The sequence below is a fragment of the Leptonychotes weddellii genome, chromosome 10, assembly GCF_054177405.1.
Source record: "Leptonychotes weddellii isolate Sample4059 chromosome 10, ASM5417740v2, whole genome shotgun sequence".
Taxonomy (NCBI): domain Eukaryota; kingdom Metazoa; phylum Chordata; class Mammalia; order Carnivora; family Phocidae; genus Leptonychotes; species Leptonychotes weddellii.
In genome coordinates, this window is record NC_138378.1 from 48,959,966 (window position 1) to 48,986,195 (window position 26,230).

At 40.4% G+C, this 26,230-nt stretch overlaps 1 protein-coding gene across 3 annotated transcripts in view; it reads right to left on the minus strand.

The window, feature by feature from the left end:
- Positions 1-26,230, minus strand: part of TMEM182 (transmembrane protein 182) — a 103,312-nt gene that overhangs the window by 55,694 nt on the left and 21,388 nt on the right. For all 3 annotated transcript variants that reach the window (XM_081833335.1, XM_081833334.1, XM_006733384.3), the window contains exon 4: positions 10,155-10,292. In XM_081833335.1, the coding sequence (XP_081689461.1) occupies positions 10,155-10,292 (138 nt within the window). The remainder of the gene's footprint in view (positions 1-10,154; positions 10,293-26,230) is intronic.

A 26,230-nucleotide genomic window follows, 5' to 3' on the forward strand; every position in this document is an offset into this window, starting at 1 on the left:
CTGAGATTAAGAATTCCTCATATCAGTGAGATCATGAGATACATGTCTTTCTCTGATTGACTTATTTCACTTAGCATAATACCCTCTAGTTCTATCCACGTCATTGCAAATGGCAAGATTTCGTTTTTTGATGGCTGCATAATATTCCAGTGTGTGTGTGTGTGTGTGTGTGTGTGTGTGTGTGTGTACCGCATCTTCTTTATCCATTCATCTGTTGATGGACATCTTGGCTCTTCCCATAGTTTGGCTATTGTGGACATTGCTGCTATAAACACTGGGGTGCACATACGCCCTCAGATCACTACATTTGTATCTTTGGGGTAAATACCCAGTAGTACAATTGCTGGGTCATAGGGTAGCTTTATTTTCAACTTTTTGAGGAATCTCCATACTGTTTTCCAGAGTGGCTGCACCAGCTTGCATTCCCACCAACAGTGTAGGAGGGTTCCCTCTTCTCCGCATCCCCGCCAACATCTGTCATTTCCTGACTTGTTAATTTTAGCCATTCTGACTGGTGTGAGGAGGTATCTCATTGAGGTTTTGATTTGGATTTCCCTGATGCCGAGCGATGTTGAACACTTTTTCATGTGTCGCATCAGTATCTTTTTATGAAACACGATCTTATGCCAAACTGCTAAAAGAGATGCTGGGCTTCCAGATGCTGTGGCAGTGACCTGCAGTGCACCTGCTCAGACTCTCCCCCACCCCCCTTAAGAATACAGTCTTCCCTTCTCTTCCTCAAGCATCAGTTTTGTCAACAAAACTTTTGACAGCTCTTCAATTGTGTTCACTGTGCAATTAAACTCTCCAAATGCTTGGAGCACAGGGATGTTTTGTGACTGTTTTCTGAGTCAGAGTTTTGTTTTTTGTTTTAAACTGCATTTATGTATCATTTGAAATACACAAAATATGATGTATAAATGAATGTTATGAAGCTTCATTATAAAATGAACCCCTGTGAACTGGTCCCCAAAGTAGGAACCAGAATGCCACCCTGCATCTTTGTTTTCTGAGACTTCTTTGGAAAGACAGATGTCCCTCAGGTATGTAGGTAGCATCTCTAGCCTTTAATTTAGAGGACATAAAAGCACAACCAAGGAGAAAGAGCTAGACCCTTTCTGAGAATGGGCAAGGGTTTAACCTCTTGGGATAGAATAACAGTGCTCCTTCATGATATGGATGACACTGGAGTCTATAAGCAGTATGTGTTTGAGGCCCAAATCCATAAAAGATTTTGGATAATGTCTGCAAATGACTTTATATACAGGGTCATTACATTTATGTATGTGTTTTAAAAACATAGAGTATTAACTTTTAAAATGTAAGCTCTTAGTGCCACAGTATTTGCAAATGAGTTTGGCATGTGTTAACTTTTAATACAGTAGGAATCTTAAAAATTGCAGTGTTTGAGACCTTTCTCAAATTTTAAGAAACCTTATGTGTCAGGCTAAAGGAGGAAACATGGCCATTAGTGTAGGCTATTCTCACAGATCCACTCCAGAATCTAAAATGCATACTTATTTTTCTAAACATTACATGGGGAAAGGAAAATTTGCTAATTCTACATTTTCTCAAAAGTAAGACTTACTGCACCATAACATACCTTCAAAGTAGTTATGTATCTGTTAGTTCATTCACTAAAAAGTTAGTTTTTTTGGGAAATACACTAGAAGTTCTTAAAAATAATTGTACTTTTGTAATAGTCCTTCTTTACATTAAAATGCTATTCCTTTCTCCTTCAGTTACATTATGCTCATTTTTACATGTCATTTTTCAGAAATTTTAAAACTGCTAATGCATAATGATCAACCATAAACAATTTTCACTCTTCATTTTCTCAGACTCACTTTCCACTGATTTTTCTCCAATTTCCTGAGATAGCCTGAATATCTTATATAGTTATAATTTCATGCCTGTATCTTTTCATTACATCTATCTGATTTCCAAATATTCATAACTGCCCACACTTCACCACACTACTGTCCAAATATATTAACTGCTTCTTCCCTTTCATTTTCTGGCCTCATGTTTTTATTTAGTCAACCAAACCTATATAATGTCTATTGGATTTCTCAAATATTTATTACTTTCTTAGGTTGGCATAATCTTGGTAGGCATTAAACATCCTGCCTATCCCATACCTGTACTCCCTTGAGAAACAGTTATTGACAGAGAATGATCATGAGGGTTTATCCATCTGTACAAGTCATTAGGGACTGCATCTGGAAAGAGGATTTTCATTTAACATCAAGGAAGTGTTTACTCACAGTAGATGAGTTTCACAAAGCAGGAGGTGGTTGAAGCACACAGGCCTGGCTTCTGACTGCCCTGGTTTAAATCTTACCTCAAAGGTGTACTGGCTGGAAGGCTTTACACTTGACTAGCTGAGTAACCTTGAACAAGTTCTGTACTTCTCTGTGTCTCAGCATCTTTGTTGGTAAAATAGAGGTCATGCAGGCGCCTACTGCAGAGAGCAGTCATAAGGAATTAATGGGGATAACGCACTTAGCAAGGTTCCTGGAACAGGGCAAGCGCATAATAAGCATCGGCTAGTTTTGTTATTATCATTATTTTTATTGAGCTTTGGCATGAACTACTGCTAATGGCTAGCGAATATTATTCTCTGAAATCTTTTAAAGCATCAGAGCTTCTCATATGACTGGGCTATTTTAGGGCTAGTCAAGAGGCAAGGGGAGAAACCGCCACAGTGCCTTCCAGTTCCGAGATTCCATGAGAAGTGAGGGAGATTGTCTGCCCATGTCTTACTAGAATCTTCCACCAGGTGGCACCAGTCACTCCACAGGCCCATCGCTGAACATTTCAGAAACGGTAACAGGTGAATCCAGACTTGTGCTCACTTATATATATTAAGGACATTTTCTGTCTTAAGTGTCCAGTGAGCAAACTACCTGCCCTTCCCCCAACAACCTTTTAGTTACAGGAAGTAAAAATTCTTTCTAGGACAGACTTAGCATATGTCAATCTGGTCATTCAGGGGAGTCTATTACTAATGTGTTTCTCTTTTATACAAGTAAGTATAATGGGTGGGGGGAAAAGCCTCAGAAAATGCATAAAAATTTCAGTTAAAAAAGCAGTATGCCTTATTCATTCACTACTAGTTATTTCTGAGCAAATTGACTATTTGGGGGAAGGGTGTGAAATAAAACAGAATATTTGCAAAGAAATTAAATGCCTTCTGGAACTAAGTTAATAGTAGATGTTAATGATACACATACTTTAAAGAAGGAGAGTGAAGCAGATGGAAATTCATTCTGCCTTTCCACCATACTAAAACCTAACCCCAAACCAGAGATGCCATTTATAAAGTGGAAAGAATCTTGTCACCCTACACATATGAAAACTCCTTTCAGTGTGGAGATTAATTATATCCCATAATAAAATATCATGCGAGTAAAAGCATTCATTTGCCAGGACCTATAGATCTAGTTCTCAGAAGAACCACACAGATACATTTGTAAAAGGGGGTGGGGGCCATTTATTCACGTTTCCAGTTCAAGGTTTTCCAGAAAGTCCCACTAAAGCTATTACTGAGCTGACCTCTCATAACCTAGATTCATCTGGGCAGGGGCTGGACCATCACCCAGAATGTTTCCAATGAGAACACATATGCACACCAAGCCCAGGTAGGGGTAGAGACTCAGGAGCACAACAGCTCTCTCCAGAGAAACCACTCTGTGTCTCTTCACCTGGCTGGGGTGTTGGAGGCTCACAGGACTGGGTCTCACTTGTCCCTTCTGAATTCTTCCTCTGGGGACCTTTCTCTTCACCGGAGCATCATACATCTATCATACTGGTGCCCCATTCCAAACTGAGTGGGGATAAGTCTGATCCTAACAGCCTGTTATGCACATTCTAACTGATAAGCAATGTGGGGAAAAATACTTTGAAGAACTGAGAAAGAAAAGTTATAGGCTTTAAAGTATTTTTGTAAATAAAAATTCTTCAGAGCTCTTTCCTCTTTAATATTGACCAACGTTGACTGATTCTAGCACTTGACATTTTGATGAAATGACATATGGAGGAAACTAAAATTCCACATCAGAATTTGAAGAGAGGCCTTCGACATCATTATAGTATCAATATCCAAAACAATACTTTTCCTGAACAAATTCCCAAATATGACAACTGAAGGCACAAAGCCAGGGTACAAAGCAAGTACTTCTAGAAACATAAGGGTGACTGGTTCTTCCAGAACTACTCAGAAAGCAGATCTAGTGTACAAAGCTTCTGGACTGAGCAAAAGAGAAATCCAAACTGCTGTTTTGTGTTTCATAAAAATCAGAGACAGTCACTACATCAAAAACTAATGATGTAATGTATGGTGATTAACATAACATAATAAAATTTAAAAACAAAAATCAGAGACAGGAATTCTACTACAACAAGCACATCTGGCTAATGTATCAGTAACCTACAGTTCTCATGAGTCACCCTTTTGTTTCCATGCATACCTCCAACAGAACAGACCTGTGAATAAAAATGTGAAGTCCTAGACTTTGGTGAAATATTCTGTTCCCCACTAGGAGGTCATGCTTGTGATTTTCTCCTGAAAGCCTCCTTCTGGTGCACTAAGAAAGACACAGAAGCTTTAGAAAAGCCATTCTGGCAAGAATTCACTGGCCTTCCAGGCCTGTTCTGCTAACACAGAGGCCCCTTTGCTTGTCCAGGGTAAGTGGCTGTTTATAGTCTGGATCTCTCACGATATAGACATGGAGACAGCAGGTGCAAGCAGGGAGATGCGTGTGCCTGTAAGTTTAGAATGCCTGCCTCTAGGCTGTCAGCAATTCTTCCCTAATCCCTTCCTGCTCATGGTCTTCTGTTTCCTCCACATACTCTTCTCTCGCTTTGCTTTATCTGGAGGAAGACGTAAGGAGCAAGGTATGACACTGAGTGCTTCCTGGAAGCCACGTGTTCAGTCTCAGCCAAAAAAAAAAAAAAGGAACATCTGAAATATGTCCCTTGGCTTCTGTGACTGATTTTTTCTAGGATTTAGGGGAAAAAGTATCTTGCAGTTTGGCATTCATCACATCTACCTTATTTCATATAGAAATAAATGTGGTTTGCTGATGAGCTACTACAAATTCTTGCTCTTTTGAAAGAAAAAGGAAAACAAACCACAAGTCCAATTGAATTCTGATTCAGTAGTTTATATATTTTGTACTCAGAATTTTATATTCCCTTCATATCCTCTCACCTTTCCTATGTCACTTTTTTAAGAAGGTTCACATCACTACGCTTCTAGAAAGCATTGTCCTCCAGATCCAAAGGGAACAGGGATGAGCTGTGAAAGGATGTGCTTCTAGCAGTTTGTCCCACATGGCAGAGGATTTATAAAATTCATCCCAACTCACTCAGCTTATATCCCTGGTTACCAGTAATGGCTTGAGCAACAGCTGTCTGGGCAAGGAGCATCCTCTGTGGTCACAGAATGGGCAGGAGTCAAATCACTACTTTGCCCCCAAAGGACTAATTGTTCCAAAGGACCAATTACACTGCAAAGGTACCCTTGGCTCCCATTAATACCTCCTGGGTCTAGAATAAAGGCTGCTGTATTCCTCTGACTTACAAGATGTCCATGTAGTCTCACCAATGTGAGGGTCCCACAAAGGATTTAGCCGAGATCCAGAAACTTTTCAGGCACCTCTACACAGGAGGGACTCTGTCGAGCTCTACATTCAGCAGAAAAATGTAAACCCACTTTGTCACTCAGGAAAAAGTGATTTCATTTACAAAAGAAAAACCTTTGTACCATAATATCCTGGTAAAATACCAATTTTAAGTTTTATGGCTTATTACCCAGTGATGTCAGTATCCCAGAATTTCCAGATCACGTCATTATTCTTTCCTGTACGTTTAGAAGTCTTACTCATGCACAGCAATTCCTGTCTTGACGTCGCTTTGCCCAGGTACTAGGAAGTTTCAGCTATGTAATAATTTCATCCATATACTTTAAACATTTTGTAATGCTATGCCTACCCATTTTAACTTCTGCATCTTTCCTGTCATCTTTAATATCGCAGGGATAGGAGAAGACAAGCGTCAGCCCCTTTGGATCTGAAAGTTCTCTGGAAGTCCACATTAAAACGAATTTCAGCATTTGTTTAGGTTTTGTAGAGTGTGTGACAAGAACTCATTGCAACAGGGTCGGCGTTGTAACATCCTGACAATTACCATACTCATGGATGTACCGTACGAGTACATACCAAATGCTTGTTCCAGAACTGAACCTCCTCGGGGAACACGCGGCCTAGCCTGCCTGAAAAGGAATTTGCCCAGCTGTGAGGAGTGGCAACATACACCCTCCACACTTTGCTCTGAGCCTGTTGACAGAGCAAGAGGAATACCATGGGCCCCGCCCCTTACTCACAGGGACAACTGTGACATCAGCATGACTCAGCCATGCATGAAATGCTCAAAAACAGTCTTCCTGCTAATGCCAAAGAGTCTTTGTGCATGCACTGGCCATTTGGAATTTGGCTATTCCCCGTTCTAAGGCCATCTGTCCAAAGAAAGAGAGAGGGTACCATCTTGTTTGTGGCATTGATAAAGCTGCCACAGCAACCCCAGGCCCAAGCTGCACCTGTTCCTAGCCAACCGGCAGAGCACAGAGCGTTGGCACAGGGCAGCACAGGAGGCTCGGTGAGGCAGGGAACGACGAGGCAAGCCATAAGAAACAAAGAGATTCTAGAACACTAGGCCCATAGAATGAGATCTCCTCATTTTGAAAATATAAAATCTAACCAAAGAAAGCATTATAAATTCAATTCAGTTTAACTCGTAGATGACTATATGCGTGGTTCCATATTAAATGTGGCACACAAAAATTTGGCTGGCCGAAAAACCTAGTGTTTGCTACATATTTGCCAAGTGTTCATACAGCATAGCATGTAAGTTTCCACCTTCGACTCTGAGAGGCTAAGTTGCCTATTAACATTACCTGAGAATTTTGGTAATAAACATCGAAGAGATTTTAAAAATTCTTCTATCGAGAAGTACTGAAGATGAAGGATGATTTATTGGCCCCATAACTGCCTTACAGAATTGTGTTTCACTGTGGAAATTGACACTAGACTGTAAACTTCAATTATTCCTGAGAACATCACTTTTTCTGCCCAAGCTAATTTTGTCTCATCCAACAGAATCTCTCTCTGTGTTCTGCGGGAACAAATGGTCCTACACAAACAATAAAGAATTCTGCCATGAAGGAAATTAAAAGTCAAGTTTGAAAGGAAGTGTCCTCGTAATTGTCCAGTTTGGTTGTTTGCAGAATGGGTCCCAGAATACCATGGACACCGCTCAGTTCCCAGGGGACTTTAGAAGAAGATCTGAGCAAAGGGAACCCCAGCCCCATTCCCACACACAGCAAAGATTCATCACAAAAAGAAAACCCACTGGTCACCGGCATATGAGTACATACCAAATGCTTTTACCTTCCTACAGAGTTCTCAGCCAAATGTAATTCTTTGGATATACTACCTTCTTGCACAATTTAAAAATGACCAACTTTTTTTTTTTTTTCAAAAGCACGAGACATACACACAGACACACAATTCTTTGATCAGACTAAACCAAGGATCAGAGCGTTTCTGAGTTTAAAACAACCATGCTGTCCATATGTGTACTAAACTCATGCTATTACAGTTGACACTTGAACACTGTGGGGTTAGGAGTGCTGACCTTTGTGCAGTTGAAAATCTGCCTATAAATTTTAACTCCCCCAAAACTGAACCGCAGTTGAAAATTTGCCTATAACTTTTTTTTTGCCTGTAACTTTTGACACCACAAAAACTTAACTGTAGTTGAAAATTTGCCTGTAGCTTTGACTCCCCTAAGATTTCATGACAGCCTACTGTTGACCAGAGAAGTCTTACTGAAAACATAATCAATTAACATATACTTTGTATATGTATTATACACTGTATTCTTACAATAAAGTAAGCTAAGAAAAGAAACATAAAAAAAATAAAGAAAAAATAGATTTACAGGACTGTACTGTAAATTTACAGGACGGTACTGTAAAAACATAAAAAAGAAAAAACAGATTTACAGGACTGTACTGTATTTATCAAAAAAAAAAAAAAGTCCATGTATAAATAAATGGACCCACACAGTTCAAACCCATATTGTTCCAGGGTTAACTATACATATTTCCTTTATTGGAAAAGATTTAAAAAGAAAGGTAAGCAATGAGAAGAAACAAATATTTATATGCTCTAGTAGACAGCTGTTATTTCTGGGAAGACCATGGAAAAATATGCACCTTCACAAGACCTTGGAACAAAGCAAAGGTAGAATGTGGTTTGGAGAAGGTAAAAACATTCGGCTCAGAAAATGCTCAGTTTTATGGCATATAAGGGATTTGGTCTTATGGAATTATGAATTAAAGAAGAGAGATTATAAATTGAGATTAAAGTGAAAGAAGCCTGACACAAAAGGCCACACACTGTGTGAATCCACTGATAAGAAATATCCAAAATAGGCAAACCCACAGAGATAGAAAGTAGACGAGTGTTAACTCAGGGTCAGGGGGAGGGAAGGAGGGGAGACAATAAGGTCTCTTTGTGAGGTGATAAAAATATTCTGGAATTAGGGGCGCCTGGGTGGCTCAGTCAATTAAGTGTCTGCCTTTGGCTCGGGTCATGATCCCAGGATCCGGGGATGGAGCCCACGTGGGGCTCCCTGCTCAGTGGGGAGCCTGCTTCTCCCTCTCCCTCTGCCTGTCGCTCACTCTGCTTGGGCTCTCTCTCTCTCTCAAATAATTAATTAAAATCTTTAAAAAAAATATTCTGGAATCAGAGAGTGGTAATATTTGCACAACTCTGGAAATGTACTAAAAAGCACTGCACTGCGTGTTATACACCAACAATGAATCACGGAACGCTACATCAAAAAATAATGATGTAATGTACAGTGATTAACATAACATAATAAACAAAATCTTTAAAAAAAAAACCACTGCATTATATACTTTAAAATGGTGAATTTTGTAGGTAAATCCAGGCCCTTGAAAACAAGGTCCTTGAAAAAACCAGTGAGGAAAGAATTGAATAAAAGACAAAAAAATGACAGAATAGGTTAAACAGGACTCTTATTCACAGGATGGGTTTTGGTTTTGGTGGGTTGTTTCTTTTTCTTTTTTCTTTTTTGAACTCTTCGAACAGAGGATCCATATCTGATTATTCTTTTTATTCCCTCTACAGAATTAAGCACAATGTTATGTAATAAGTGTGCTTAAAGGAACTGTTAATTGGTCATTAATTAAATGATGATGGACAACATCAGGAGCTGTTTCTGCAATGATTTAGAGATGACAAAACTATCCATTCTGTTTCTTTACTATCACTACCATTTCATACAGAAACACTTTGTCCTTCTGATTTGATGTTACGATATAGCATATAGCCATGTACAATTTGGTCTTGGTCATAGTGATGTTTGTCTCATTTTCTAGAACTGTTATCTTTACAAATCACCTGTGCTTACATGTTTTCAGATTAATGTTCTGGCTTTTATTTTCCAATTAAATGAAAAACACTTGATATTCCTAAGACACACCTAGTCAATTATTTTTCTATTTATACTAAGATCACTGTAAAGGCATTAAAAAGACTAGTTGGAAAGCTGACTAAAACAAACGCAGGTTTCGCCAAAGAGAGAATGTGTTTCTATAACGCAAATGAACCACAATTAAGGAAAGTGAGTGGTGACATTGTAGAAAGAGATGTTTTTTACCTGTGATAAATAAATCATGCCAGTTTGTAATATCATCGTGAGGCTATGTCTTTAAGAGTGCACAGAAAAGTTCACCCATATCCTGATGTTACAGAGAGACATGCTATGAACCCATTTTACAGATAGAAAATAAATAGGTTAAAAGAGGCTAAACAACAGAGCTTTCCCTTCTAGTGCCTTCTTCATACAACGTGGATACAGTGAGCAAATGCTGTGGAGCACGTGGAAAACGCAAAGTCCCTGGAGAAGGGTCTGCGTATAATGGGCACTCAAGCAAAACTGCATATGAATATCATTATATTACTACTACTAGAGGCCTGAAACCTGAAACTAGAAAAGGAAAATATGAGGCTGTCGAGAAAAACCATGACTGGAAATCACACCCTTTGCCTTGCACATACCTCCAGCAATGTACCCGCCTCCACCAGCTTTATAGAGAACGTGGCTCGCGAAGGGGGCTGCACAGATGATCAGAAAGCTCGCAGTCACCACGGCGACGACCCCCAGAAGCATCAGGACTGCCCAGAAACCACGGTAAACTGGAGACCCCACGGGGAAAAGGAGAAAAGAAAACCACATTTAGATTGTGAATCCCACTTAGATTGTACCACACAGTCAGTTTCTTTCCTCTTTATTGTTCTGATTTCAGTCATGGCACAGCTAGGCAGAGTCCCAAGCCATGGGTCCTGAATGACAATCCAAAGGAAACCTTACTAGATAATTTTGTACTTAGTGATGTCAGCCTTCTTCAACTAACTCACGCTTGTTATTTGCACCACACACATGCTCAGTACACTCTCGGAGCTCATTTTCCTGACTGTGTTTTCCATTTTAGAAGTGGGGATGTTCTAGTTTTGGGAAGCGTTCCCTTGAGTAAGTACCTAGTTGGGTCACAGCTAGGTGTTTCATACCAAACATACAAAGACATGAAAAGGCATTCACATTTACAAACATTGCTTCTTACTATCACTGTCATCCCCTAGAAGCTAATAATCACCCCAATCCCCTAACAAAAAAGTATACTTCTATTTAGATTGCGACTCTATTGGAAAATAGCCTTCAGGTAAGAAAAATGGCAAACAAAACCAAAATTAAAGGTTTGTATAGACTGAGATTTTAAATCAGATATATTTAAGGCATACTACTTTCTACCAATATTTTTCTTAGAAAGACTCGAAATGAGAAGTTAGAGTAGTCTCTTATGCATAGACCAGCATAGCTGAATTAATGGATACAGCTGGTGATAAATGGATTGTGGGTTTGGTGATACATAGTAATCAAATAAAGAGGAATTCTAATGATCATTTTTGAGCGGGATAATTACTGATCTATTAAACAAATTCATCATTTCCCAAGGGCTAAAACACTAACATAAGTTCCTTTTGGTATAAATGAAGGAAAGCCCCATAAAACACATTAGTCAAATTACATTTTTTAATGAAAACATAGAACTTTATATAAGAAAGCAAAAAAAATGATTTTTTTCCACAAGCCCACCTGGCAAAGAAAAAACTGTGTCCATCAGCTGGAATCTTAGAGCAAGGAGTATAGGAAGGTGGAAATTTGTGAGGAGGAGGCATTGCATTTAAATTGGAAATGAAGGCTGGAAAATGTGTGGACACATGTGAAAGACAGGAGTAAAAGGCCGGCTTGTACCCCACATCCCATGCTCTTTGCCTGACAGTGGTTTCCAGGTTTGGGGTGTTAGGAATATTCTGTGGCTGCATTCAGGCTCCACAGGGAGCCAAGCAGTGGAGAAGTACTGACCATCTTTGAGTGTGGGAAGAGTAGCAAACAGTGAGCCAAACACATGCCATCCAGGTCATACAAGAATTTGCTGGAGAACTGGCAAGCTTCACATTTTACATTTTCATTCACACACACACACAAAGATTTCCTTCACATTGGTGAGCCTCACATTTTACACTTGCATTCCCTTCATTTACTTGTCTATCATGTGGTAGGTTCTGTGGCAAGTACTAGGGGTGAAAACATGATTAAGATGCAGTCCACAGAAAAAGGAGCCCATTCTGTGGCTCCCCTGACTTCAACTAAAACGTGGACACGCTTGGCAAACAACTATCTGAGGAGTCTGAAAAGTAAATAGCAAGTGCATTAAGGAGAGAAGTCAAACCCCAAGGAAAGATAAAACTGGCTACAAAGAGTTTTCGGAGTTTTTCCTTTTTTTCTCCTCCTGGATTTGGCCTGAAGGCAAGCCAAATTGGGAATTTTATAAAAGGTACAAACAGCAAAACAAAAAAACAACAAAAACCAAAACAAAAAACCCGGAGTTAAGATCATCATTCTGGATAGATCAGCAGGAAAAGTTGTGCCTCTAAGCCAGAGTCTAGGCAAAGTCCCCATGCTGAATTTTCTCTTTTTATTCTCCCAGTCCTGCCTCAAGGCCTCAAAAGTAGATCTGCACTGCTACCCCAGGGGAGGCATGGACACCTAAGATCCCAAAAGACGATTCAACCTTTTGGCTATTTGAAGCAGAAAAATGGGGTGCCTGGTGGTTCAATGGATTGAGTGACCGACTCTTGGTTTTGGCTCAGGTCCTGGGATGGAGCCCCACATCAAACCCCCCTGCATTAGGCTCTGTGCTCAGCAGGGAATCTGCTTGAAGATTCTCTTCCTCTGCCTCCCCCACTACCCACGTTTTCTCTCTCTCTCTCTCTCAAATAAAAAAATAAATCTTTAAAAAAAAATAGAAGCAGAAAAAGGGACACCCAGTTTGCAAAGAGTCAAGGAACCACTGCTCTGGGGGTTTTCCTCTTCTTTCACTGCTTTGTACTGTGGTACAATTGCATGAAACTGGGCCATGGCCCAGGAGGCCCACGACGCTGAGAAACTAATCTTTCCAGCCAGACAAACTGGAAAAGTGGGCCCTGGAAGCCTGAGGATGTGGAAGAAACCCCACAGATGAGCAAGAACCAGAGAAGAGAATCTCTAATTCTGTGTTTGAAACTACACAAGTGATGAGCTCACCCCCCAAGTTGTACATGCACAGAAAATGCCCAAAGAAGTACAACAAAGGCTTTGAGAACTGAATTACAGTATAAATATCACCCAAGTACCAGAGCAAGCCCTGAGTGATATACATGCCCCAGCAGACCCAAACAGCATCTCAAAGGCTTTGAAAACTGAACTAACCTTGAAGGACAAATCATGCAGGTGGATTGCTTGTTCAAAGAACAAATCAATATTCTCCACAGAAGTTTCACAGTGTGCAAGGTCTAACGACGTAATATTCAAAATGTCCAGGCTATAATCCAAAATTACATGATATACTAACAACCATGAAAATCTGACCAATTCTCAAAGGAATGAGCAATCAGCAGTTGCCAAGACGGTTCAAATGTGTGAATTATCACACAGACTTTAAAGCAGATACTAGAACCATTTTCTATGAACTAAGGTGAACACTCTTGAAATGAAAGACAGAAATTATTGAAAGAGAAATAGAGTCTATAAAAAAAAGAACTAAATTGCAGTGAAAAATATAACATCTGAAACTTAAAATCCATGAAATGAGCTCAATAGCAGAATGGAGATGAGAAAGAGCAAGTGATCTTGAGGAGAGAGCAGTAGAAATTATCCAGTCTGGGGCACCTGGGTGGCTCCAGCCGGTTAAGCATCTGCCTTCAGCTCAAGTCATGTTCCCAGGGTCCTGGGATCGAGTCCCGCATCAGGCTCCCTGCTCCGCAGGAGGCCTGCTTCTCCCTCTCCCACTCCCCCTGCTTGTGTTCCCTCTCTCACTGTGTCTCTCTCTGTTAAATAAGTAAATCTTAAAAAAAAAAAAAATTATCCAATCTGAACAGAAAGAAAAGAAATTGAAATAAAAATGACTAGAGTCAGGGATGCCTGGGTGGCTCAGTCGGTTAAGCGTCTGCCTTTGGCTTAGGTCATGATCCTAGGGTCCTGGGATCGAGTCCTGCATCGGGCTCCCTGCTCAGTGGGGAGTCTGCTTCTCCCTCGCCTCTGCCTCTCCCTTTGCTTATGCACTCTCTCTCTCTTTCTTTCACTCACTCTCTCTCTCAAATAAATAACTAAAATGTTTTAAAAAATGGCTAGAGTCTCAGAGACTTGAGAGAAAACATCAAAAGATGTCACAATTGTGTCACTGGAGTCCCTAAGGCAGAGGCAGACCATATTGGTGCCGAATGAACATTCATAGAAATAATGCCTGAAAAATTCCCAGATTTGGTGAAAGATAAATTTATAGATACAAGAAACTCGACAAACTCCAAAGAACAAAAACTGGAAAAAAAAAATCAGCCTAGACACATAATAATAAAATTACTGAAAACCTTAGATAAAGTTTTGAAAGTAGTCACAGGCAGGTAAGGGGGAAAACATATTGAATACAGGGGAACAACAATCCCAAGGACCACATTTTCTCATCAGATATGATGGAGGCCAGGAGACAGTAGAACAACATCTTTAAGGCAATGAAAGAAAAGAACTATCAATCTCAAATTCTTCTTCTAGTGAAAATATCTCTGAGGAATAAAGATGGAAAAAAAAGCCATTTCTCAAGGAGGAAGAAAGAATTTATCAAAGCAGACTTGTTCTATAAAGACATAGGAAAAGGAATTTCTTTAGGTTGAAAGAAATGACACCAGGGTTCACTTGAAACTTGAGGAATAAAGGAAGAGAAACGGAAAAGGTGAATATCTGCATAAATATTACCTAGTATTTTTCTCATCCTAATTTCTTTAAAATATTCTTGACTGTTGAAATACAAAAATATATTGTCAGCACAATACGGTATAGACATGCAGATTTTAGAATCAGAGTAACCTCAGTTATTTACCACTTACATGTGATGTTACCTTGGACCAGTTACTTAAGCTTCCCGAACATCTATCTCTTCTGTAAAATACAGATGTTTGTATCCATCCTTTAGAGTTATTGGAAGAATTATTAATAATGTATGTGAAGTGTGTGACATAAAATAAGAAATCAATGAATGGCATTTATTTTGTGGTTGCTTTTATTTACATTATTATTTAAATTGCATGAACACTACACAGCAGGTGGTACTGTGTTCAGTAATAGGAAAGTGAATTATTTCCCTCAGAGAGCCTTGCCTGCTGCTTTTATGTACCATTGACGTTTGGAAATCCCTTTAGATTCCTGCACACAGTGCAGTAGAGAAGTTGTGTTTGACATACTGTCTTCCATGGGAAGTTTCCTTGTCCACTAACCTCTAAGAAAGTGTTGGCCATGTTTTAGAACATGTGACTCTACTCCTAAATACCCAAAATACAAACAAATGGGCTCAGACACCTAACACAAAGACAGCTCTAACACGGTGACCTCTGATCCATGTCTTATGACCTACGTTTTGTAAAGATGAGTTGGGCTAATCATTGTGATCCCTGGAGAACTGGAAAACTGGAAACATGAGGTGATTGGTAGCAAGGTTGAAGTTAAAAAGAAGCACTGGTCGCTGGGTCCAGAAGAGCCATATGCAGACAAGAGGGCAGCATTATGAAGCGGGCCACAGAGAGGACAGAAACAGCAGGACACGCCTCTCCACAGAAAAAAGCAGACGGATTGAAAGAAGGAGAGAAAGCACCTGGTGAGGGAGAGAGAGAAAGAGAGAAAACAGAAACGTGGATGGATGCTCCTCAGAGCTGCTGTTGTTCCTGACAGCTGCCAGTTCCTGTCCTGTCCTTTGCTCTAACAAAATAGCCTGACTTTCGATTCTGAGTCCCTGGAAAAGGTAAGAGCAACAGATCTGCATTTAAGGGAAGGGGGAACCTCGCTGCCTGAGAGTTGTGACCATACAGAAATTGCTTCCAAGAGAGACTCCTTATTGCAGGTACTGTGTGCTTTATTTTTCTGCTTGTGCTTCAGCATTCAAAAGTGCATAGCTTCAAGCCTATTTCAAAATTTTGTGGAACTTCCTGTTCCTTAGCTAATTATATTACCTAGTTTGCATATGTGGCACACTTTGATTCCAGAATTAAAATGTTCACTTGTAATTCAGAATCGTCCTGTGAAATTGGGTAGAGTTCTTTCACTGTTTGAAGTAAAACTGAGGCAATCAGAGAATCTTCAACATAAAGTTAATGAAGTATATGTGTTTTGAGAGTCAAACATGATACTGGGGTCCTTCCACGAATTGTGTGTCTCTGACAGACCATAGTTTTCTAAGATGGAAAACAATACCTTTCACATAAGCTTATAGAAAGAATTGAGAAAATACAAGGAAAGTAGCTGCATACAGTAAGTACTCACATATATTTGCTCTTACTATTATTAATTTGTACTCACTCTGTAATAAAATGTCCTTGTCAACAATGTAGTTAACACATAAAAGATATCTATTAATCTCATGGATCTAGGATGGGGACGAGTTTCAGTTCTAATATATCTACACCTTTGAAATTTTGGCAGGGAGGATGTTTGTGTTTGGTTAGTGGTTTGTACTGTTTAAGACCCCTAGATCGTGAATGTATCTCAGAGAACACTTCATTCATTTTCTTGTTCCTTATAACAGCCACAAAAACTGTGAAGTTTTGTCTTTGAAACCTTTGGACTGTGCCAAGTGAAAACATCTCTAAAAATCCATTTGTACCACTAAGTACAATTCAATTAACTTAAACAATATTGGATTTCTATTAATTCCTTCTAGAACAGGAAGCAAGATGTACAATGTAAATAGATTTACCTATAATCTATATCATCACAATTTGGATTAATTAAAAGAAAGCATCATCTGAATCTGTGAAAGGCCAGAATTAACGAATACTTTCAAAGCAATGAAGTTCTGTTGATTCTAAATAAATTGGTGAATTGACCTAACAAAGTGCTCCTTGCTCGGGTGTTGTAATGAGGATGAGTAGTAATTACTCTAACAACAGATGTTATAGAAATGCTTCTTCTAGAGTATCCAGTTTATTTTCCTAAATAGATTAAGCTTTTACCCTTACAGTATTTCTTTCACTACCAACTAACTTCATCCTTGTAGATCTAGATTAAAAATCATCAGCCCAGGGTATCCTGAAATGTCCTCAGTATATTCCGTATATGTCACTTCACATTTTTATAATATTTTCACTAATATACAGTATTTTTCCAGTTTTCATTTGAGGACTATCCTTTTGCTTTTTCATGAAGCAAAGAAACGTCAAGTCATTAGAGGTTGTCTAGTTTGTTAAATAAGAGTGTATATGGAATGCAAAACTCTGTCCACAATGTGTTTTACTCATAAAAAGTATCTAACATAAAGAATATTAATGGCACTGCAAATTCAAATTTCAGATTGAAACATACATCAAAAGGAGCTCATATCTTGGATATACCTAAAAGATCAAATTCCAAAGTGACATAATTAGGAAGTGCAGGGAGACATCTATTAAGCATCCTTCAGGGAGGAAACATAAAAATCATCCCAAACTGTAGGACAATGATGGCCATGACATAAAGCAGACTATTAATTGTGTACATTAATATGTGTGCATAGGTATGCATCTGTGTGTGTGTGTGAGTGCACACATGCACATTTTTGCATGTGTGCAGATTACCATGGACCACAAACGGGAAGCTAATGGCAGAATTATTATCTGTTCTGAAATCCATCTACAAGGTTAGAAAATAAAACCCTACGGTATTTCTTTTTCCACTAAGAATGTAATAAACATGCCCTAAAACTCATTAATTTTGATGATGCGTAGAAGCAGCCTGAAGTTTTAACTCTGGATTATTTTATAAGAAGTTCCATTCCCAGCCATTCACACCCATCCAGCAATTCAAGCCAGTGTCTCCCAAGGGACCGCAAAGAGAGACCCTGCCAGGCTTTGCTTGGCAAATAGGTGTGTGGTTGACAACCATAAGTCACTTAACTTAGAAAACATACTTCAGTGGCTCTCTAGGCACCAAAGACTGCAAGAGTTAGACATAATCCTTGTCCTCACAAGTTCAGTCCAGTGAGGGAAAAAGAAGTAAGTTTAACACTGGGTGATAGGTGCCCCAGCAAAGGTATGCACAGCACATCACAGAGCCGGATGGATGACTGTCTTGAGAAGCCACTATTTCAGGGCTGAATGGCCATGAGTAAAGCCCTACAGTTCTGATTATAGTTGAACCGGCAGAAGGCAGGAGGAAGGTCAACCCAGTCAGAGTAGGAAAGAGTTCCACGGAATGGGAAATAGAAAACAGCTCCCTGCAGCTGCCTCCCATGTGGATGAAGGCACCAGGAAAGGCAGGACAGAAAGGTAGTCATGGCCTCATGTGCCACTCAGAAAGAGTCTTTATCATACTGGTCCTAGGGAGCCCCTGAAGGTCAGTTATCAGCAATTATAGCCACATTTGTATCCGAATACCACTCCTGTCGCTGTCCAGAGAATAAACTGGCAGGAAAAAGAACAGAACACGGAAAACTAGTCAGGTAGTTATTCTAGTTACCCAAGTGGGGCCTAAAGCCGGGAAGTCGGGATAGAGATGAAATCAACTTTAGTGATAAGCTCTTGTTACAGAAGGTGAGAAACCAGCAAGAATAAAACCTGTTTTCATGGATTTTTTCATTTGTATGCCAGAACAGTTTGTTCTGTTAAGATATTGACAAATCTCCTCTTGATTTTGTAATATTATAATGTACACAACCTACCTTCCGTACAGAGTATAGAGGGAAAAAGTCAACCCAAATGATCACAATTCCAAATTCGTAGTGTTTTGATAAATTATTTTATTATGTATATAAAAATGTAAATATTGTATTTGCAGTTTAAAGATAAACTTAAGTGTTATTCATTTTTCAAAACTTGCTATCTTGCCTCAGACACCTCACAAAGCTAGTTCATAAAGCTAATCCTATGTTTCGACACATCCTCGAGCACACAGTGTGAAGTGCTATAAAATGTTTTATAAGAAGCCAAAACAAAACACGCCACCCCCCTCCACCATCCTCAGCAGCAAATGAGAACCTCCAGCATATGTTGCCGTAGCTTTAGGCAAGACGCTTCTGTTACACAGGCCAGCAAGCCTGTCCTGCATCTCTATACACTACTTGTCTTGGCAGCGTTGGCCAGGTCTAAAAATACAGTCATGCCTTCACCAAAGCAGAAGGACAGGCTGTACAGTGTGTCCGCGTCTGAGCTCCACAACTGTGGACGTGCCAAGCCAAGTCACGTGCTCTCCATGGTCCACTGATTTTCTTTTCTTTTTTTTTTTCCCGAACAAAAAGAACATTGAAAGGCCTGATGGAATTTATTTACCTCCCTACTGCAAATGCGGGCAGTGAAGGAATAGCTGAGAGTAAGGAGTGTCTTGGGTAGGTGGGGCAGAGGCTTCACCTCCCATGCTGGCTGTGACCTTGGCAAAGTCCCTGCAGCAGGAGAAGTGTGGGTTTCTTCACATGGTTTCAAGATCTTTCCAGGCTTGAGAGTGCATCCATGGTCACTATCTCGTTTCTCCTCCTAACGATCTTGGGGGGTAAGGCGGGAGGCTTGCTGGCTGCAGGACCTTGCAGTATTAGAGGCAGAAGGGGTGGTGGTCATGGTAACAAGGGCATTCATACAGTGCAGCCTGATCATAGGAGCAGCTGGCTGGCTCAAGGTCACAGGAGCGAGGAACTAGAGGCACTCTGAAGTGAGGTGAAGGGGACCAGAATGTGTCACCCCAAAATATGCCACTTTGGGTAAGATTATTTTGAGCTAGAAGCAAATGAGAATTAGTGAATGCAGAAAGAAACCTGTGGGGAGTTTTCCTTTTCTGACTAAAAGCAGAAACTCTTGAGAAATGAGGACTGCCACAAATCCACTCTTCCGGGGGGAGTTTGATGGCCACAAAGAAGAGAGCAAGTCGGGACCAAGGTGGGTCTGCGAACAAATCTACCAAAGTACCCTATTGCCCCCTACATCCCCCATATATTTCCTAGTCATTTTCCCAGTTTGCCACCCCGAGCCAAAACCCCTTTCTCTTCTGTCTTGTCACATCACCACATTCATCGTTATTTGTCAAAAAGGCGTATAAGCTCTCAGGCCTATCTGCTTCTTTGGCTCTTCATTTTTCTATGAAGGCCTCCATGTACCTTCATACTAATAAACCTTCTCTCATCCTCCTCTGTCTTTTTATAGTCTATTTTGCAGGGTCACAGTCACTGAACCTAAGGGGATAGAATAAAGTGTTTTCCTTTCCTACAGAAGTATTGTATACAAAGACGCTCAGATCCTAATACAGGGGATCAGATTAGCCTCCAGCTCCAAGGTCTTCTTCTGACCCCTGCTGTCTCAGAGGGCCTAGACTGGCAGCCTCCATCCCTGCCTGAGCATCAGAGCTGCCTGGAGGATTTTAACATCATACCCAAGCCAAGATTCTAACCATCTAGGTGAGAATCTCTCAGGGTGGGCTCATGCAATCGTATTTTTTAAAGCCCCCTAGGAGAAAGGAATGTGCAGCCAGGTTGAGGACCGCTGGACTCTTGGGTCTCTCTGGAGCTGTCAACTTGACTGTGAAGGTGCTGTACGCCACGCAGTGGCTCAGCCTTTCCACAGTTTCTTTCCTCTGTCATCACCGCAATCCCTACTCTGTAGTTTACCCATAAGGCTGGAGAGGCTAAGGAAATTTCCAAAAATTAAATAGCCAGTAAATGACAAGGTCAAGATTTGAACTCAGGGCTGTCTGAGCTCAGTCTCAGACACCATTAGTTTCTGTATTCATTGTGGGGTTTTTGTTGTTGTTGTGGTGGTTTCCAAATAAACTGCCATTCCTGCATCGAAGCCCTCCAGGCTCAAGTCCCTCCCACTCTGGTTCCTCTCACCTGATCCTCCAGAAATGCTCAAATTTTACCAAAGTTTCCTGGGGGGAAATGCTCTTATGCCTCTAGGCTTTGGCAGTCCTGTTTCCCCTCACTAGAATGAATAAGGCTTCCTACTTGTCACTTGAGATCCAGTCAACCTCTTTCCCTCCTTGAAGGGACATAGTGGAGTTACTTCCTCATCTCCACCAAAAGGCAGGAGAGCGTAGAACCACTAGCAGTGTAGCTAGACTCGAGAGGTGGAACACTCTATACTGGGTGTGTGACCTTGAGCAAGTTATTAGCCTCTCCATGCCTTAGTTTCCTTCCCCAACAGATGATAATAACAATACCTATCTTATGGTGGAGGAAAAGTAGGTGTGTGCAAGGAGCTTAGTGTGAAGGCGCAGAGAAAAGCTTTGGTGGCAGGGGAAGTGGCTAGAGAAAGAAAATAGGGGGCAGATCACAATGGTCCATGTATGATACAGTCATTTTCCAGTGGAACATTTTTGGCCCATGTTATGTGAAACTTCCCCTACAAATGATATGAAAAATCACTGATAAAGTTAAATCAAATAGGCTTTTTGTCCACATGAAGCTTCTATCTATCAATAATCCAACCACTGGCAAGAGATTTGCAGTCTGGTTTGTGGGGGCAGTGTTTTCAGTGAGAAAGACAGACAAAGAGAAAAAGAGAAAAACACATACTCCATTTTCTTTCTTACAGAAATTTGTATTTTCCTGATTTTTTTTTTCCCCTGAAGGAGTAAAATACTATGATAAAGCCACCAAAAAAATCTGATGATACTTCGTGGAAACCACCCTGCACTGTGGGGAAAATGAAACGGACAAGGAAACCTTATGGAGGAATTAGAATAAAAAAGAAATGAAGCTACAAAGTTTCTAGGAAGAAGATAAAGGTATTGAGATGAGAGCAATCACCAGCTGCTGGGGTGAAAGGGATTTGCAGGCAAGTAGTGGCCTGTCCCTGCTAGCAAATGTCTGGGAAAAATACGTGGCCAGCTGAGGAGAAGGACATGCGTAGTCTGGGATGGGAACCATGCATGCAAGGAGTGCTAGCTGGCACAGCCAGTGAAGAGGAGAGTCGCGTGGGGACAGACGAGATAGCTGGGACACAGCTGGCCTCTCCGGCAGGGCAAAGCCTCATTTTACTCCAGAACAAACGTTCACACTTTGCTTGTTCATGAACAGACTGCCAGTCATATTTCCTCCACTTAGCAGGAAATATGGCCTTTGGTGTTCAAAGTCGGCATTCACCAAGTATAGTACATAGAACCCTCCTGGGCATCTTTCCCTCACTTGGCCTCTTCTAGCAGTCAATCTGAAGGAATGTGGCAGAAATGCCTACTGGCAGCCTTGAGTTCTCACCGACCTACCAACTATTTGCTGTGTGTTCCTTAGAAGCGAGTCACTTAACCAGCCTCCCTAATTTGCTGTTTGATTCTTGAAAAAAGGCAGCAGTCTCAGAAGTCACTTCCAGCTCTTCTGGTTAGAGTCCGGCAAGTAGATGGTCAATATTTCCCTTTGATAATGAACTGCACAGATTGAACTTCCAAGTCTCCGCTTGAAAGGACCACATTCCAAAACTGCCCATTTTAAGCAGAAAATCATTGAAAAGATCAAACATAGCATCCCCATAGCTACTCTGTACATGATCTAGTGGAGGATTTGGTTTTATTTATTTATTTGCAGTGATAGGATCCATCTTTGGAAAACTTCCCTCTCTAGCTACTCAACATAGCAAACTGTTACAGCAAATACCCTCCATATTGCATAACAACAGCTGTTGCTCTGGAAACAAGTTAACACTTTGTTTTCCATAAAATGTATCACTTCACTTAAGGATACGAAATCAATGCTTCTGGATGTGAAGAATAGCCTTGGCCATTCATAAGCCTGATGCAATGAATTTGGTACTAGGGGAAACACTCCAAAGATCAATCATATTTTTTAAATAAATACATTTAAAAGTCACTTTGATTTTACTTCTATACCCCTAAACTTGTTTGTAAAGAGTAATAAGTAGTAAAAGAAAAACTAACATTGACTTGCCATACCGAAACTAAAAAGTGAAATGAAATAATAGAACTTACCAATTCTTCTCTAATTAACCAATGGATTTTGTTTTAAAGTATATATTGAAACATAATTTCCCCTACAATATTATCAAGAAGGTGGTTATGGAAATGCAGGCAGCTCACCGCAGAGCATGATCTTTGGATCGAGAAACCTAAACACTCTCAGTTTCCTTGGCTTTGGAATGGCAGAAATAAATCCTACTTCATAGTGCTGTCACCAGATCTAAGGGAGCAATATATGTAATGTCAAGTAGGGTGGGCTAGCACAAAGATGGCACCTAGTAGGGGCTCCACATATGCTCCCCTCAATCCATTTAACTTGTAATAAGAAATGAAGTAAGCCATTCTTTTGTGATATCAGTGATTTTTAATAAGATAAATAAAATGTTGGGGCACCTGGGTGGCTCAGTCTTTTAAGCATCTGACTCTTGATTTCGGCTCAGGTCATGATCTCAGGATTGTGAGATCTAGCCCCGCACTGGGCTCCATCCAATGTGGAGCTTGCTTAAGATACTCTCTCTCCCTCTCCCTCTGCCTCTCCCACCTTTCTCTCCCTCTCTAAAAAAAAAAAAAAAAAAGTAAAATGTTTCTTTTTTATACACCTGTTAATAGATTAGTAGGTTTAAATAAGCAGAAAAAAGAAATAAGGATAGAAACAAATAGCTTTGAAGAAATTGTGATGGTGTCCCTGAGAAATTTATGGCTCCAGTTACTGATACATTTACTGGTTCTAATTCCTCATGCCAGCAGTGGAATTTATCAAGCAATATTTGTGCTTATCATTTATATATTATGACTTAGAGATGGAAGAAAGAAAAAAGGGAGTGCAAAAAATGTAATCTGTTTAAAGAGAAATAAGAGTAGTGAGTCTTTGAAGAAGGAAACCCAGCTTGGAAAATGGGAGGTAAAGTTGCTGGGGCAGACCATTCAGCCCAAGGGTCAGACCACACGCCATACCTCACTCTGCCTCTTGGCAGCACTTGACCAAATTTACCACTCTCTCCTCTGAGAAGAACTTAACCATAGAGCATCCTTGGGCTCAGTCCATGGACTGACCTCCTCACTCCCCAAATGGTCTCGCCTTGTCCCATAGCTTTAAATATATCTCCACACAATGACTCCCGAAGGTGCAATGCCTGCCCAGACTTCCACCTTTAACACTAGATTCTGTGATCCAAGAGCCTACAAAACATCTGCACTGGGCAGCCTCAACTTTACATGTCCAAAACCCACCAAATCTTCCTCTTAAAAACCAGCTCTACCTCAGCCTTCTGCATCTCTAATAATAGCAGCAGCATCCCTCCAGTTTGTAAAGACAAAAAAGGGTCACCATTGACCTTGCTCTTTCCCATCACACCCCACACCCAATCCATTAGCAAATCTGGTCAGTTTTTCCTTCAGTATATAATCAGATTCAGTGAACTTCTACTTTCTTCAATCACAACTAAAATCTCTGGAGATTATCTATGAAACAAACAGAAGCAGCTTCGGAAAGATAAATAGAAGAGGCAGACCAACTAGGGAGCTTGGAGCCCAAGTAATGGCATGGTGGAGAGTCCCCTGAGTTTTCTTTTTGCCTCATTCATCTTATGCTTGATGCTAGAGATTAAATAACCAGAAAATGGCAACAAACACAGGTCAATCTAAACAAAGTGCCAGGAAAGGAACAGTCCATCATGACAGAAAACTTTTAGACAAACACCACATAAGATTTCAACAAAGTCTGAGTGAGGAGCCTAGATTCCATTCACCAGACTCCATGCACCACTCCAGCACCCATGCTGGGTGGTGTCTGGGAAGAAAGGGAGGTAAGACTTTCATCACCACCAGATGGTACCATTCAGCCCCCATCCTGTGGCGTCCATGGAGATGGAAAAGCCAGTAACCTGGAAATGACAACAATCACAGACAAGAAAAGCCCCCAAAACAATGGTTCATCTAAAGGACAAGGTGAGGGGCTGCCTAGAAACTTTTAGGAAATATGCACTACTACACCAGTAAAACACCACAGAGTAAGACTTTTGCTCTCAACTCTACTCTCATCAGCAAGGACCAAGAAGGGAGTCCAGAATTTGATCCTTGGCAGGCTATAACAAGGTGCCCCAAACCCTCCCCCCTTACGAACACACACACACACACACACAAACACATACACACAAGGATGAAGGATGTGTTGGAAAAGGCTAAAAAAGTAATCAGAACTTTCATCTTTGCAAGGATAATGAGGTGACCAATAACAGTGACAGGAGAGACCATGTGTGGAGCCTGGACTTTCACCCCTCTAAGGTGAAAATGAGACATTTCTTCCACCTACAGTTCTATCAGAGGAGGCCTAGTAGAGAGTCAGGACCTAAACCAACACCCAGTAGTAAGGAGAACCCCCTGCATACTCCTCATGTCAGTGGAAGTCATGGAAGAGGCTGTAATGATTCAATCCTACCCCTTCTGGCCAGGATTACATCGATGGAAGCATAGTGTAAAGCCAGAACTCTCACTGCTGCCCAGCAGGACCACAGCCTCTCCTCATGTCAACACATACTAAGTGGGGAACCTGGAAATCCACTCCTACCTGATTTTTATTGAGGCAGTACCCACACCTTCTCCTGCAGAAGCAGTGCAAAAAAGCCAACCAAAACAGAAGATCCAGAGTGTCATAACACAATAACCCCAAATTTCAGATTTTAATTGAAAAACAAATGACTAGTCATACTGAGAACCAGGAAAATCTCAACTTCAATGAAGAAGATCACTCAGTAGATCCAGCAATGGCACTACTAGGTATTTATCCAAAGGATACAAACATAGTGATTCGAAGGGGCACCTGCACCCCAATGTTTATAGCAGCAATGTCCACAATAGCCAGAGGTCCATTGACAAATGAATGGATAAAGAAAATGTGGTGTGTATACACACACACACACACAAAATAGAATATTACTCAGTCATCAAAAAAAATGAAATCTTACCATTTGCAATGATGTGGTTGGAGCTAGAGGGTATTATGCTAAGTGAAATAAGTCAATCAGAGAAAGACAACTATCCTATGATTTCACTCATATGTGGAATTTAAGAAACAGAACAGATGAACATAGGGGAAGGGAGGGGAAAAATATAAGATAAAATCAGAGAGGGAGACAAACCATAAGAGACCCTTAACTATAGGAAAGAAACTGAGGGTTGCTGGAGGGGAGGTGGGTGGGGGGATGGGTGACAGGCATTAAGAACTTGATGTAATGAGGCCTGGGTGTGATATGCAACTGATGAATCACTAAACTCTACCTCTGAAACTAATAATACACTGCATGTTAATTAATTGATTTTTATATAAAATAAAATTTTTTTTAAAAGATCACTCAGTAGATGCCAACAGAGTTAATATTAGCTAACAAAGATTTTTAATGAGCCATGATAAAAATGTCCCAAAGAGAAATATGGACATGCTTGAATTAAATTGAAGAGAAAAAAAATCTTGGCAAAGAAATGGAAGAGCCAAAAGAAATTTTTAAGAATGAAAATATATAATAGCCAAAAATAAAAACTCAGTGGATGGTCTGGAAAGTGGAATGAAGTAGAAAAAGGAGATATATTCAAAAACACTAAAGATAAATCAAAATGGACTGGAATTCTAAGA